Source organism: Elgaria multicarinata, chromosome 3, assembly GCF_023053635.1.
Source record: "Elgaria multicarinata webbii isolate HBS135686 ecotype San Diego chromosome 3, rElgMul1.1.pri, whole genome shotgun sequence".
NCBI lineage: Eukaryota > Metazoa > Chordata > Lepidosauria > Squamata > Anguidae > Elgaria > Elgaria multicarinata.
Window position 1 is genome coordinate 141,800,022 of NC_086173.1, and position 17,239 is coordinate 141,817,260.

General features: G+C 40.8%; 1 protein-coding gene across 1 annotated transcript in view; it reads left to right on the forward strand.

The window, feature by feature from the left end:
* CFAP20DC (CFAP20 domain containing) overlaps positions 1 to 17,239 on the forward strand; it is a 184,364-nt gene that overhangs the window by 61,084 nt on the left and 106,041 nt on the right. The window contains exon 7 of the mRNA XM_063122092.1: positions 6,766 to 6,906. Within this exon, the coding sequence (XP_062978162.1) occupies positions 6,766 to 6,906 (141 nt within the window). The remainder of the gene's footprint in view (positions 1 to 6,765; positions 6,907 to 17,239) is intronic.

Below are 17,239 nucleotides of genomic sequence, written 5' to 3' on the forward strand. Positions count from 1 at the left end.
TGCTTCCTTTCTCAATTTCCGAGCTTTGGCCATGGACGGAACTGGCTAGGAGGAGCTTCAGACCAATAGAGGGCTTAAAACTCAGTCATGTGAGTCCCTGCTTTTCCTGGGCGATAGGGGGAGTTAACCCATTGTGGGATGCCTTCCGCACACCAACCCAGAAGGAACCTTCTCGGTAAGTACCAATGTTCCGTTTCTTTACTTACCTGACCTGGTGGGAGCTACAGTACTGACAACAACAGAGAAGTCTAAGAAATCTGGAAGCCTAAGAGGCTTTTGACCTTCCTTCTTGACACTAGGAATGTTAGCATTCGAGCAACCAGGAATCTCCCAGAGACGTAGTTTTTAGATGTAGATAACTTCATCTTCCAGGGCTCATGGAACATTCCAACATTCCAGGCAAAAAGATGAAGGAAAGAAGCCCCTCAAGTCCTCAGATCTCCCTTGCTACTGTTGCTGCTGTTGTTACTGCTGCAATCACTTCCAGGCCAGATAAATGGAAAGGAGGTAGAGAACACATTGCATAGCATTGCATGCTGGACAGATTTGTATCCCAAACTGCTCCCTCCCCGAAACTTTGGTAGCATCATTACTGCAAATATGTAAGCACTTTCAAGGTGAAGGAGACTCCTCCTTATGTAGGATGATCTCTGTGGGGAGGCCACCTTCAGTGAGCTTTTGCAAGTGTTTTCTCAGATGTGGCAGAATGGAGCCCTGCTTGCCCAGAGAGAGGAGCTATCACTGACTGCAGACATTCTGCAGGCCATCAGTAGAAGAGGAGAAAGTTTTTGATAACTGACTGCAATTTGAGTCTCCCTGGAACCAAGTGGTGAATTTTGGATGCTCTTGCTGGTGAGCAAATGTGTCTTGATTTAAATTGACTTTTTTATCAACCTGTTCTACACTCCTGGAACTCTGATCCAGGTATATTGTTGTTGGCTTTTTAAAAAAGAAGATGATACTGTAAAGATGGCATTTTTGCTTTGTGTTTATTTTGTCCAGGTGATTTGAACTTGTAAGGCATTGGTTTTTAAGGACCGGCACTCTGTTTTGCTGAGTTCTGCCATCTGTGCAATCAGCCTTTTGTTATCCATTACTTAGTTGATTTGTTATGTGTCAGTCTGGGAGGAAGTCTGTCATACTGAAATGTTCATTGAATGGTGTTCACAAGGGTGACAGCTGAACGGGGCTCTACCAAGTGGAGGCAAAAGAGAATTGGCATTGCTTTCCAGTTAAACTGACATGAAGGTGGACTCTTCCTGTTTCAGGGCATAGGATCATAAAGATGAATTGCAGTGTCTCTGCTTTTAGGTTAAACAGTGAATGCCTATAAGTTTACTGATGGAACGTTCCCAGTTGTGATTGGGAGGAGGAGATCCTTTCCCCCTTGAGATCCTGATACCTAATATGTATGTTGTGTGTTGTATTTCAAGACAGTCAAATTTTAATTTAATTAAATTAAAACATTTCACCTGTCTTTTATGCAAGCTTCAACATTCTTACTTAAATTTAGAATCAAATATTTCAAGTCATTACAATGAAAACTCCATAGAATTATAGTGAACTAATAATTCAAAATGCAGGCAGTTAAAAACAGCAGAAGATAACAGCTTCCTAAGTCCTTCAAACAAGAGAAGAGGAGCAACGCTATTCCTTCTCAGGGAAGTCATTCATTGAGGCAGTTGAACCAAAGGCCTTGCCCCTTGTAACAGCTGACGTTAGCTTATACATTGAAAACATGAGAAGCGAACCAAACCAATAGAATGAAGGTTGTTCTTTTATATTTAGAGAACATCTAGAACTCCTAAATGGGTCAGACTCTTCCACAGAAGCGCTGTGGGTGACCATACAGGGCCCCAAAACTAATGTAGTGCTAAGAAATGCTATTGTCCCCCAGACGAAAGTGCTCAGGGTAACCTTGAGATGGAAAATGAAATCAGCGAGTCTTCCAAACGAGGAAGTGTTGTAATAATGGGTGACTTCAATTACCCTCACATTGACTGGATAAATGTATATTCCAGTCACGACAAGGAGGCTAAATGTCTTGATGGCGTAAACAACTGTGCCCTAGAACGGCTGGTCATGGAACCGACTAGAGGGGATGCAACCCTAGACTTAATCCTACATGGTGTTGCCCAGGACCTAGTATGAGATGTTGAACCAGTTGGTAACAGTGACCACAGTGCTATCAGACTAAATTTATATTTAAGTGGGAAATTGCCCAGGAATCCCAACACAGTCACATTTGACTTCAAAAGAGGAAACTTCTCTAAAATGAAGGAACTGGTGAAAAGGAAGTTGAAAGAGGGAGTCAAGAGGGTTAAATCCCTTCAAAATGTTTGGAAGTTACTCAAAACCTCAATAACAGAAGCTCAGCTAAAATGTATAACAAGGAAAGGTAGCACCAAGTCCAAGAGGCCACTGCCATGGTTAACTAGCAGTGTCAAGGACGTTATATAAGAGACAGCTTCCTTCAGAAAATGGAAGTCTTGCCCAAGTTAGGAAAATAAAAGGGCGCACAGGCTTGCACAAAGGCGATGCAAGCAGACAATAAGAGATGCAAAAAAAAGCATTTTGAAGAGCATATCGCTAACAATATCAAGGCCAACAGTAAAGAATTCTTTAAATATATCAGAAGCAGGAAACCAGCTAGGGAAGCATTTGGACTGCTAAATGATAATGGAGTTAACGGAGTCCTAAATTGCAGTGAAGCTGAATGAATTCTTCACATTGGTGTTCACTGCAGAAGATATAGGAGAGATACTGTGCCTGAACTGGTGTTTTCAGGAAGGGAGTCTGAGGAAGTGAGGCAAACAGTGGTGACAAAAGATGAAGTTCGTAACCTTATTGACAAATTAAAAGCAAATAAATTACCAGGCCCAGATGATACTCAGCCAGTTTAGATTCAGCATGCAGAATAAATCACAATAAGTTCGCATTTTCAGTGAAAGAAGGAAGCTTTCTAGGTTACTAATCCATTGTTTCCAGCACAATCTACTGTGGGTTGCTCTGGTTTAAAAATGGGGGAGTGGCCGCTAAAGATCAGTATCAGATATTCCATCCTGGCAGAGAAACTGTGCTCTCAGGCGGTTGCTGCGAGTCACCAGACACCTCTGACCTGCCCTCTTTTGCTGACAACGCTGCAAAGGAGACACCCTTAAGATCTTGTGCAGAGATCTCCTCCTGCTGCCCTATTTTCATGGAAGATGTCTCTGGTCAAGAAGCAGGAGCCAACATCAAGGTCAGATCTCCCAGCTGTATCAGTGTCCCGCATCTCACCCCCTCCTAGCTCATAAGCTAGTCAGAGGCCTGGTAGAACTGAATTCTCAGGCCCTTGGCTTCCCATAGCTGGGTCTGACTCTACAGTTGCCCCATCTGCTTCAGAATCAGTGTCACAGGCTTTAGCTCACCCTGGACTGGGGCAAGGTCTCACACCACATGAGGAAAGGATAAAACATTGAGGCTATTTAGGTTACAATACAGGCAGCTAAGGAAAAATATGAACGAGGTTTATACAATTATGCACGGAGTAGAGAGCATGCATAGACTTTTTTTCTCTGCTAATAATGCTAGATTTTGGGGGGAAATCATACCACATGTAATTAATTTATGGAATACATTGCTACAAGATAGTAGTAATGGTTACTAGCTTGGATAGCTTGAAAAGGATATTAGTCCATTTCCTGGAGGATGGATCTAGCAATGATTATCAGTCATTATGTTTATGTTAGATGCGGTCTGCTTCTGAATAAGAAGCAACTGGGGGGAAGGACTACTACTTTCATATCCTAGTTGTAGACTTTCTAGAAGCATCTGGTTGGCCACTGTGAGAAACAGAATGCTGGACTCAATGGACCTTTGATCTGATCTAACAGGAGTCCTGATATCCAAATCACATTCAAGATTATATATTTTTAATTCCAAAGTTTACCTGAGCTGCTGCGTACCTGTTGAGCACGATGGGCTGCTTTTAACAACTGGGATCAATTACCATAGCCCTACTAGAGTTATGGAGTTACTTTGATTTAATCTAATCAAATACTTAGCTAGGAACATTTCCTGTTGTTTCTCAAATTCCATGTTTCAATGGCATTTGTGCAAGCGTATTTCCCAGTAAACTGTGGCAATACTATCTGGATAGGATCTAAGTTTCCCAGCAGCTGGTATAGGGTTCCAGATCCCACCAAGCAGCTTTGGCCATTTCTTATCTTTCTCCCTTTTCCCCCCAAAGGCCTAAGCTGTAGAAGGGTAGATCCTCCTTTTTGTTACGTCTCAGTAACGAGGAGGTACAGGAACTATGATGGAGTTCTTCTTGGCCTTTACTGTCTTAACTTAAATGAAATCTCTCACTCCTTTTTTTCAACTCCTGAGACATACACAGATTCTGACAGCTTGAGAGTTGCATTTCCATTGCCATGGCTCCCAGCATCATCAGCATAGCCAGTCTCCTCTTTCCAAAACAGTGACCACCTCTTCTGAGGAAGTATCTCAGTTCCTTTTAGGTGGAGCTTCTCCCTTGAGGGTTAGTCCATGACTGAATACTGAACGCATATAAAGTTTTGCCTGGAAATGGAGTTATTTAGTTAAGGGTTAGTCCATGACTGAATACTGAACGCATATAAAGTTTTGCCTGGAAATGGAGTTATTTAGTTAACTCTCATTCTTTGAGTACACATGGGAAATATTTCTGTAAAGAACAGAGTTTATATATTCATATGCATGTGGTCTTCACATTAGAGTGGTGCTTAATTAGAGAAGTGTGCCTCCGTTTATTCAGCTGACCCAGTCATGACACTTCCTACTATTTGTACAGAAGGGAAAGTGTGGGGAAAAGCACAATTGTGGCTGGATGTTTTTACAAAAGAAGTGAACAGAAATCACTCTCATTTGTGAAAAAATGCAGGCTAATTATCTCGCACTGAAGTTGGAAACTTTCTATTCATTCTAATCAGGATTAGAGCAGTAAGGCTGAGCCTTTGGGGTGATCCATGGAATTGGGAATCAGGTGGATAAGTAGATTTCTTTCTGCAAAGCTCTTCGGATATTTCTCTGGAGGCTGAGCTGTATTCTCACATTTTGTTTCAACTTTTTCATTTCTTATTAAACTAGAAAGTTGATACGCCTTCTGATACGAAATGATTGGCATTCTCAACCAGTGCTTCTCCTGGCCTTTTGCTTCCTTTCTCCAGTTGGGAGTTTGCTTTGTTTTTTCTAGTGCTGTGGCTGATTATGTAGAACAGTGTCATCCAACAGAGTTTCGTTCTTTGCAATAGTTTCCTTCTCCATTACTGATACCAACACTGCTCTGGGAACTGAGCTTGTCAAATAACATGGATGTCTGGGAGGCTGTCTTTGCAGTATCAGCACAAAAACTTCAATATATGCATTAAAATAATACAACCTGCAGAGCAAGCAAATTATGCTGTTTAATTTTTTAGATTAGATGAAATGAGCAAAGGACAAAGGCCCTGTACTCATATATCTCTGATGTTGGGTTGATGCTGGCATGGAGAGGAGCTGGAATGGGTACTCCTCATATTACTGAATGGCATAGAAGCAACTCAGGTTGACACAAGAACTGGGACAAAGTCTTCCCAGTCTGCCCACTTGTTTGAGATGTTACAGTGCTTTCTCAAACGGAACAACCTCATGAGATAACTTAAACACTGAATCTCTTGCACAGTGTGGCTGGATTAGATACTTCAGAAGAATCTCCATGATATAAATTGTGAGACCACTAATTGCTAAGTGTATTTTAATTGCAAAGCCCCTCCACCCTGAAATCAAATTAATTCTTATCCCCACACATAAATTATTTTAACAGTAAGTTAACAGCAATCATGCATATGCAATTAGGCTTCCTAGAAAAGATATAACAGCTGGTGATTAGTTGTAGATTTATGGGCCCGGAAGGAACATTGGCTTGTCCAATACCACCCACCCCACCCATACTCTAAAGACACAGAACTTCTATTCTCTATATCTGTGAAAAGGTTGTTGGAGTAGCCAAACCCACAGCCCTTTGGGAATCAATGTATAGTGCATATCCAGGTACCACTTTGGTACCATTATACCCTCTTTACACAGGACTAATTTTCCTATAGCCTGAAACATTCCTCACCCCCTCCATCTACATGTCACTCCCTGCATGACTGAATGAAATAGGTGTTTGCTAAGATGTTTTCCTAAGGGAGCACCCGTTATTTTAGGATGAGCCTCATTGTTTCAGAAAGTAAATATGGTCAGACGTTTTCTTAAATTGGCAAGGAAGGGTTAAGGTTGGGATATTGTGGTGTTATTCAATATCTTTCTGGGATGTGGGAAATTCTGGCACATTACTTGCCAATTAAGTCCTCCTTTAGAGATGAGGTAATAAAGATATCTGGTATTGCTAACTTCTAGTTTAAAAATAATGAGCTTTACCCAGAAAAAATCATGACATGGAATTAAGAATTGAAAGGTTCTGAAATTGAACAGATGTGTGAGTTTCTTTTTATTTGCTTTCTGGTTCTTGAGCCATGAAGATGCCAATTGCCACAAGATTTTTCATTTCGTAACCATAGGGGCTAGAAGCTTTTAAAATAAGAATGTTGAATTTCACAGTGTATATTGAAAAAGCCTGTGGAGTTCTGGCAATTACCTTGTGGGCTGTATTGCATCCTTCTTAGTTTCAGCTGTTTTACATTGTTTGTTCAGATAATCAGTGTAGAAAAGTGAAGCCTTTGCCATTTTTTACTCAACCTTGTACTGATCTTTGATTCACAGCTGATGGGCAAACAGATACTATTCCTCGAGCCTGTCAGTTAAATTCAGATGTGCCACAAGTCACACAGCTGCTGAATATGAACAAGCTGCGCCCAGCAGAACAAAAATCTGGAAATCGTCCCTTAACCTCACCCGAATTAGGTAGGCTGTAAGATTCATTTATGTTTACTAAATACTGTGCTTGCCTGATAAGAACATCAAAAGTGCTTTTCATGCTCATGCCCTCTGCTCAAGAGACATTATCTTATAGGGACCTGCATGTCAGTCTGTTGTTAGAGTCCAGTATAAGCAATCTCAAGGAATTCAATCAAGGGCAAGTTTATGTGTTCCATGTTCCCCATTCCCTTCTGAATGAGGGAGTAGATGGAACCACCTTAAGTGCCATCTTTTAGTAGAAAGGTTGGATACAAATCAAATAAATAAGTAATAAATAATAACCAATCTGCTGCTACTGAGCTTATGACATTGTCTCCAAGTGTAGCACTTTTCTTTTCCCAGCCATTCACTTACATAGGAGAAAGTAGACGGGTGTGGTTGTGGACCCTGGAGGACGGGTGAGGACCTAAACCCTATTTCTGTCCTGTGAACTTCAGTGATAGGAATCTGGTTTTGTCCCTGATCCTCCTAGCTGAATCTCAGAGTATCTGCTTTGTACAACAGAACTCAAGTTGAGCCTTTGAGGATGCAGTCAGTTCCTGGCTGCAGAACCACCATCACCAGTTTACATTTCTTGGTCAGGCTAGAGCAGCCTTCCCCAGCCTGTAATTGTGCCTATCTGTAAGCCTTTCTTATAAGGATTGTGCTCGGTGATAGTGAGATGGGATATTGTAATGATGCATCCATAAGGCAAGTTGTCATTATCTCTGGCTTTGGAAAAGTAAGCAATGGGTAGTGGGGGCAGTGAAGAGAATTGTTATTGGGCTGGTTTGGAGAAGCAGGGAACAAGCGCAGGATGAAGCCATTGGAGTCCTTTGTCCTTCAAAATTGCCACCATTTGAATGTGTCCTTTGAGAACATAAGAACACAAGAAGTACCATGCTGGATCAGACCAAGGGTCCATCTAGTCCAGATATGGCCAATTCCATATCCTCTAAGCCACATAGCAAATTTTGCTTAAAGCTTAAAGGTGTCTTCTTTCAAGACAAGATTTGTGAATATCTTGCTCCAAAAGAAGAAGCTCATTTCCTATTAAATTCCATAATGAGAAAAGATCTTTATTAATATGAACTGCAACAAAATAAGAAAGGTGAATAATTTAATTTAGAATACTGTGGCACTACCTATGTGCCTAATATAATGAAAACAAAAAAGGTAATAGAGTTCATTTAATTTTGGATAACCACTTAGGGGTATAATTATTTTTTATTTTTATTTCATTCTCTGTATGAAAGCCTATTCTGCTTTAATTTTACAAGACATTTAATTATATTTCTGAATAAAAATTCAAGACTACATCTAAGAATTTCAATGTCTTTTATTTTAAAGTTCAAGGACATCATGATGTGTGACATAAAATGTAGGGGAGGGGGCAAGGATGGGCATGGGTGCATTGGGGTGGATGAATTGAGAACTTTTAATGATGCTATTAATATTTTTATGCATAACATAAAAACTACCTTGCTGATTATTCAAATTAAACATGTCCTTTATTAAGTGAATATGCATTATGATGAGCCCATGCAAGCATGAGAGCATGAGATAATTTCCATTTCATAAACATGCATACAATATCACTATCAAACATCATCAGCCCTAGTGGTCTAGTAGCTAATCACTCAAATTAGATGTTCATATAAATGCAAGTGCTCCTTATATAAGACTACATTAATAAGCTGCTACTTGAAGTACACAGGATGAACTTGGCCAACCATCAGGGCCTAAATAACTCCAACATTTGCTTGGACCTAGAAGATTGGTTGTTAATCACCTGAACCATCTCCCTGAAGACAACGTGGATACTCTGAATTGACCTACACATCAGCTTCTATGGCCATGTTTCCCTGCTGAATGGATACTATTACATTCTGACAGGAAAATTAGCCATTTATTGTGATCCTTCCCCATCACTTTGACATTTCTGATGTTGCGTTGTGCATAAGGCACTCTCACTATTGTTCCGACTCACTCTGCATAAAATATGTGCAGTACACATATGCTTTGCCTGCAGACGGTCCCAGGTTTGATCCCTGGCTTTTCCAGTCAGGGTGAGTGTGGCATCACCAGCCTCTGTGACATCTATGATCAGACCTCTGCTTCACTGCCACCACCCTATTCTTTATCTTCTAAAAGAATGAGGGAATACTCAACCTTTGTGAGTGTGTGTGTGCATTGTCCACATGAAGTAACATAAATGACTGAGCAGACATGGTTGTTAAACAAAATGAGAACAAAGTTTATTCATATCGAAAAAGTTTTTAAATGACACTTTAAGATTATTATTCTTTATCCACGTACATCTACCTCCCTCAACCTCCCAGGGAATACTAACCACCTCCAAATCCTATAGTCCCACTTTCCTAATACTATCTTGAAACAAACCTCTACTAAACCTCACTCACTCCAACTCTCACTAACTCCTTAATCCTGACTCTTCTAACTCTGACTGACTTTAACTAACTGACTGACTCTTTCTAACTCAGCCTTCCTCAACCAGATGTGTTGGACTGCATCTCCCAGAATGCCCCAGCCAGCAGAGCTGGCTGGGGCATTCTGGGAGTTGTAGTCTAACACATATGGAGCGCCCCAGGTTGAGGAAGGCTGTTCTAACTGAATGCCAAACTGTCCTCTCACTCTCCTGCCCCCACTCTCTCTCTCCATTCAAATCAACCAACCAATCAGATGACACCATTCACACTGATCACCATTCTAACTCTCCCCTCCCACTTACCATTTCCTGAAAATAAAAGAATTGGCCACAGCAAATCCAAACACTTAAATATACGTATATAAACACAAATTATTATTTTGTCACAGTGAGGAAAATAATCTCACCTGAAATCCTGGAGAGTCACTGCCAGTCAGTGTTGATAGTGCTGGGCTAGATGGACCAAAGATCTGACAGTATAAAGCAGCTTCCTATGTTCCTAACCCAGCCTATACAATTCAAGTGACCTAGGATGACCTGCTAAGGATGCACTTCTTTCTGGTTAACATGCATAATAGCTGCAATAACATTGTGAGCATGTCCCATGACAGAGTTAACAGCCAAAGCTAGTTCAGTGCCTTTTGGCAAGCCTTTCTGTTTTCTCCTACATGAAGGGTACCCCCAACTCCTTTGCAATATGTTCAGTGGCTCTTAGCAAAAGCTGATCATTGTTCGTACATGGCAGCAATGAACAGAGCACCCAAATTATTGCATAACATGTACCTGCCATCCCTTTTCTTAATCTCACTGGGTCTGGACATATCAACCATAGTCATGCTACCCTTTCTCCCTTGCCCAAGCATAGGAGCAGCCCATATTTTAATCTACATACATATACTTCTGGGCTATTGTACCCAGTCAATGTAATACTGAAATAGTATTCGGTCAAGCATTGTTCTCTCCTGGGAATTTCCTTTGGATCCTATCCTCTTCATCAGTCATTAATTTTGAAAGGGATCCAAAGTTGGAATGTGATCTTGATTTTGTTGATTACAGATAAAAGGTCATTGGATAACAGGCTTAGATTTTCCTGATTTCATCGGAGTAATTTCAGTGCCGCTACAGAATATACATTTTGCTTGTCAATAACTCTTCAGTTTTAGGGGGAGTGGGGAGAAGGTGGACAAGAGGGAACATAATCTATCCATATATTATTGAGAGTTATTTTTTAAAAAATGGGATATGTAACAGTGATTTACACTTTCATATAATACCTATATTAGACTTAGGGAATCTGAACAGCATCTGTATGCAAGGATTAAAATTACACTCCATTGTGTATCTGTGCAAACTCCTATTTTCAGTCCAAAATTTGCCAAGCAACAGCTTAATATGCCAATAATACAACCAAGTCCTAGAGATAATGGAAATGTGCCAGTCTTACACTAGGACAAGACAGCAGATCCGGGTTCAAGGATCTTTTCTCTGATGGCGAGATTTTCTTCAGTGTGCAAATGGAAAAACCCTCAAGAAGCTTAAGGCCATTATGTCCATGATCAAGGACTCTGAATGCTGGTTTATACATTTATGTACAGAACTTGATTTCTTTGCACTGGATGGATGGCAGCTGAATGTGTGCAATATATTGAGGACAGACATTTTAGGTGATCTGAAAGTTCTGCATGTTAGATCTGTGATGGCCTGTTCACATGCGTAAGTCAACCAGTTAATTTACCATTTGTTAAGTAATTAACATGTACGTATCAACCAGTCTTATCAAAGGCAACATAAACAACAAGTAGAATCATCATCAGTATTTGTAATACTTACTCAACAAATAACCTCCCTTTTCAAATAGCTGTTATTGTGAAACAATTATATGTAATGAATTGCTTGTTTGTTTATCTATTATTACAATTATTTATAATCTTCCTTTCAAGATACAGACCTTTCCAAAGTGGCTTATAAGTAACAAAATATATTAAAACCACAATAAACAGTATTGACATAGAAAAAGTTATCAGGGTCCTTCTCACAGGGCAGCTGGTGGTAGATAGCCCTGTGGTGGGGAGGTGGCAATTTTATCTTTAATAAATACATTTTTAAAAATCATTTACTTTTTTATTCCACCCTTACTACCTTCATTGTTTTAACTAATAATGGAGAAGGACCTTTCCTGCCTTTCAAACAGCCACAAATCATGGAAAGAAACATCTAGCAAGTTGCATTGCTCCTTCAAACACGCATGCGTACACACAGAGGCCTCTTTTACAAAGAGGTTTTCTGTTCTCTCCCTCCTCCTCCTCCTCCTCATGCATTTGCTAGACTGAAAGTTCCTAATTCATCATGTACAGCTAATTTCCCTAAATTACAAATATAATTATATGCTGTTGAAGAGCAATTCAGTGTTTTGAATGCTTTCAACAAAATTAATAAAACCAACATGTATCCAGTTAATCATTACGTGTGTAATTTGACTAAAATTTTACGCTGCTAATTCCTTCAATTCCCAGCCCAGATTAAGTACTGACTGTTAGTCAATGTAGGACTGCAGGAAGTATTTTTTTTTCCATTAATGGGACCGTGGTTTAATTGAACACAAAAACAAGTCTGGTTGCTTAAATTGAGCAGTTCAACTTGCTAATGACAAGATGTAGTGGTCCACTAAACACAAATCAAAACTGGTAATTTACTTAAAAATTAGCACTCTCTTTGCCCAAGTGCTTTTGTTTCCACAGCAGCAATGCTCTTAGGCTTTGGTTGCTCTTTGCTTTTAAGTATAGGCAGGTGCATTTGTGTGGAAATTGCATTGTTTTACTATGAAAAACAAAATGAAGTTGTATTGATTTGATCTGCAAAAGTATACCTCAGTCTACTCATGTCTTAATTTCTATAAAGTGAGCCACAATTTGATGACATGCCTTTTTAAGAAAATCGTGCTTTTTTTTTTCTTTCTTTCTTTTTTTGCTTTTTTTTAACTTGACCATCTTTGGGCTGCACACTATATCCATGTCTGCCTTCACACATTATATCATTACGCATGTTCCCATGGGTGCATATCCAGGGATTTCAGCCTGCTCATTGTACAAAATGATACAGTTTGTATCAGACTTGAATCAACGTGGTACACTTTGCATGAAAAGCTGCTGTATGATGAATACTGTTGAAGGTGCTTTGTATAGCAAAGACCAGCTCATAAGTGAGCTTTTAGTTGGGCTAGTACTTGCCATAGATCATGAATAGATAACCTGGTGCCCTCCAGATGTTGTGGACCACAAACTATCCAGCATGGCCAAGAGTCAGGGATTATGGGAGTTGTCATCCAAAATATCTGGAGGATATGAGGTTACACACCCTGCCTCAGATAAAGACTTGTGCTGTTGCGACCTCTGTTTTAGAGATTGGCATTTCCAGACCTCGTCACAATCTGAACTGTGCCTCTGAAATTAAGGACAGTATGCAGAAGCTAGAAAAATGTGTATGAGATCTTACCATTTCTCAATTAATTCTCTGCTAATTCTGAGTGGCCCTGCTATCATATTTATTTATTTATTTATTTATTTATTTATTACATTTTTATACCGCCCAATAGCCGAAGCTCTCTGGGCGGTTCACAAAAATTAAAACCACAGTAAAACACCCCACAGTTTAAAACACAATTACGAAATACAGTATAAAAAGCGCAACCAGGATAAAACCACACAGCAAAGTTGATATAGGATTAAAATACAGAGTTAAAACAGTAAAATTTAAATTTAAGTTAAAATTAAGTGTTAAAATACTGAGTGAATAAAAAGGTCTTCAGCTGGCGACGAAAGCAGTACAGTGTAGGCGCCAAGCGGACCTCTCTGGGGAGCTCGTTCCACAACCGGGGTGCCACAGCGGAGAAAGCCCTCCTCCTAGTAGCCACCTGCCTCACTTCCTTTGGCAGGGGCTCACGGAGAAGGCCCCCTGTAGATGATCTTAAGGTCCGGGTAGGTACATATGGGAGGAGGCGTTCCTTCAGATAACCTGGCCCCAAACCGTTTAGGGCTTTAAATGTCAATACCAGCACTTTGAATTGGGCCCGGACCTGGACTGGCAGCCAATGAAGTTGTAAAAGGACTGGCGTAATGTGATCTCGCCGGCCAGTCCCTGTTAATAACCTTGCTGCCCTGTTTTGCACCAGTTGAAGTTTCCGGACCGTTTTCAAAGGCAGCCCCACGTATAACGCATTGCAGTAATCCAAACGAGAGGTTATCAGAGCATGGATAACTGTAGCTAAGCTATCTCTGTCCAGATAAGGGCGCAGCTGGTATATCAGCCTAAGCTGATAAAAGGTGCTCTTTGCCACTGAGTTCACCTGTGCCTCAAGTGACAGTTCTGGATCGAAGAGCACCCCCAAACTACGGACCCGATCCTTTAGGGGGAGTGCAACCCCGTCCAGGACAGGGCAAACATCACCTCGCCGGACAGAAGAACCACCCGCTAACAGTACCTCCGTCTTGTCTGGATTGAGTTTCAGTTTATTAGCCCTCATCCAGTCCATTACCGTGCCCAGGCACTGGTTCAGAACAGCCACTGCCTCACCTGGGTTTGATGAAAAGGAAAGGTAGAGCTGGGTATCATCCGCATATTGATGACACCTCAGTCCACATCTCCGGATAACCTCCCCCAGCGGCTTCATGTATATGTTAAACAGCATAGGGGATAAGATAGAGCCCTGTGGAACCCCATGGCTTAGGTGCCACGGCACAGAGCAATAATCCCCCAGCACCACCTTCTGGAATCGGCCATCCAAGTAGGAGCGGAACCACTGCAACGCAGTACCTCCAACTCCCAGCTCAGACAACCTATCCAGAAGGATACCATGGTCGATGGTATCGAAGGCCGCTGAGAGGTCCAGGAGAACCAACAGGGTCGCACTCCCCCTGTCTCTCTCCCGACAGAGGTCATCCCACAGGGCGACCAAGGCAGTTTCTGTTCCAAAACCAGGCCTGAAGCCCGATTGAAATGGATCTAGATAATCCGTTTCATTCAAGAGTGCCTGGAGTTGTCCTGCAACCACCCGCTCAAGCACCTTGCCCAGGAAAGGGATATTAGCCACCGGCCTGTAGTTGTTAACATCTTCCGGATCCAGATTAGGCTTCTTCAGGAGTGGTCTAATTACCGCCTCTTTTAAAGAGGCCGGCACCACTCCCTCTCTCAAGGAGGCATTTACAACCTCCTGGACCCAGCCGGCGATCCCCTCCTTATTTGATGTAATGAGCCACGAGGGGCAAGGGTCAAGCACACAGGTGGTCGACCGGACTTGGCCAAGCACCTTGTCCACATCCTCGGGCCTCACTAACTGAAACTCATCCAATAAAACTGAACCGGACGGCTCATATCATACCCTGAGGGCTGTTGGAAGGCCAGTGTTGGTCAACAGTGTGACACCGAACTGTCCTTCAATATATTTCTTGAAAGCTACACTCATCCATGCCCCACTTGGAATAACACATGTCTTTCACAGGGTTTGCAGATCCTCAAAACATGAAGCCTTTTGATCAGTCCATTTTGACAGAGGTAGCTAAAGCCATCCACTTTTTAATTAACACTGTGATAGACCATCTCCCAGAAGGTGAGAAGAGAATCTTTCTGCTTAGATACCACTCCTCTGAGTGGTGATCATCACTGCTTTGTGAGGGTACCCAAAAAAAGATACACTTATCACTTTATGTTCTTGGTGGACATTTCTTCTGAAAATATCAGACAGCTTAGTATAATGAACTTTTCTACAGAATCCTGAGATTTCTCTCCCTTGGGGAGCATTTGAGGGAAGAAACTTAAACCCTAAACTTATTTGTCTGGTTCTTTTATTTTATCCGGCTTTTCTGCAAACTTAAGAGTACAATAATATATAAATATAATAACAATAACACTGCAAACCCAAAAATATCTATACTATTATCTTAAAATATTACAGTGAAAACAGGAAGTATAATTAAATAGCTGACCATTCTCATTATTTTAATCCAAAGAAAAAATGACTGTTTATTTGAAGAAGAAAAAGAGGCAATTAGACACCTCCAGGTTTTATCATCCAAGCTACAAAGATATATAGCCCTTGGTAAAGTAGTAAAATAATTAGTGGGTACATCCCTGACCTATGCCAAGTTCATTTTTAACTAGAAAAAATGCCTTGAGCATCAGAGTTTAATCTAATCTTTATTTTTAACTTTGCACTGTGAATAGGAGATGAGTTCTTATGCCATTCTGTTCCTTTCAAAGTCCCCAAACCAGGACTTCCTAGAAGTGAGTGCTTTGATAAGTTTAAAGTTCGATTTAATTAGAAATTTCATCTTTTATCTTTTAAACTTCATTTTTATGTTGTTGTTCCAGTACTAATCAAAAGCCCAAATTACCTTTTAGTCTCCTTTTAACTATACCTAGTTGTTCAGTAACAGATGACTTGTACGTGTTGATGTCGCCAATTAATTGCAGTCAATTAATGTGATCATGAATGGGAAATGTTCGTGTTAATCTGTTTTTCTAATTGATATGGGGAAGAGAACATCACAAACTAGTAAGAATATCAAAGACATTGATGCCAAACTGAAGCAGGTCACCCAGCCTGACGGAGGTATGCTATCACTCCTTAGATTTTTTGACTCTCCCATTTTTGTATGTGCAAGACCCATCAAAGCATAGAAGATTACTCACTTTCACTAGATGCAGAAAAGTTGTGAAGCAAATTTGGTGTGTAATTGCAACCAAAACTCTGCCCAGCCTATTTACATAACTGGGGAGGAAACTGGAAGCTAAGGCGGAAGATCTGCTGCTTGCAAACACTCTAGGTCCAGCAACACGCATATACTCACTTGTTTCTCTTTCAGCATGGCGTCTTCCTTATTATTCAAGTATGGGAGGGAGTTCATCGAATCATAGAATAGTAGAGTTGGAAGGGGACTACAAGGCCATTGAGTACAACCCCCCGCTCAATGCAGGAATCCACCCTAAAGCATACCTGACAGATGGTTGTCCAGCTGCCTCTTGAAGGCCTCTAGTGTGGGAGAGCCCACAACCTCCCTAGGTAACTGGTTCCATTGTTGTACTACTCTAACAGTCAGGAAGTTTTTCCTGATGTCCAGCCGGAATCTGGCTTCCTGTAACTTGAGCCCATTATTCTGTGTCCTGCACTCTGGGATGATCGAGAAGAGATCCTGGCCCTCCTCTGTGTGACAACCTTTTTGAAGAGTGCTATCATGTCTCCCCTCAATCTTATCTTCTCCAGTTGCTGAAGGCAAGTATAGTATGGTTCCAATTTTAATATGATGGAAAATATAATGGTGAGAAAATTTGAAGGGGAAAAGGAAGAAGCTTGAGGTAAATAATGGAAGATGTTGATATCAGCAAAACCAGAGTTCCTGTTTGTGCTCTTCGCTCATCAAATGTTATGTTTCTAAACCGCCCAAGGGTCACTACTTCTCTTGCTCAGCTTCGTCCATTTTCTCTTGCTGCTCCTTATGCCTGAAATTCTCTTCAAGGGCATTTGCGGACCACGACTTCAATTACAGTTTTTAAAGCTCAGTTGAAAACTTTTCTTTTTTCTAAAGCTTTCAGAACTTGATTTTGATCTTACTTTTATACTGTTAGTTTTATTGTCCCCCGTGCCTGTTTGGTGCATTCTCTTCCCTTTCTTATTTTATTACGATTTTATTAGAATGTAAGCCTATGTGGCAGGGTCTTGCTATTTTATTGCTTTACTATGTACAGCACCATCTACACTGATGGTGCTGCTATTATTATTATTATTATTATTATTATTATTATTATTATTATTATTATTATTCCACCTCTGAGCTTTCTATGACTCGTGTCTGTATCAGATTTCAGACATTTTTTTTTCTTTTCACGTGAAAATCACAA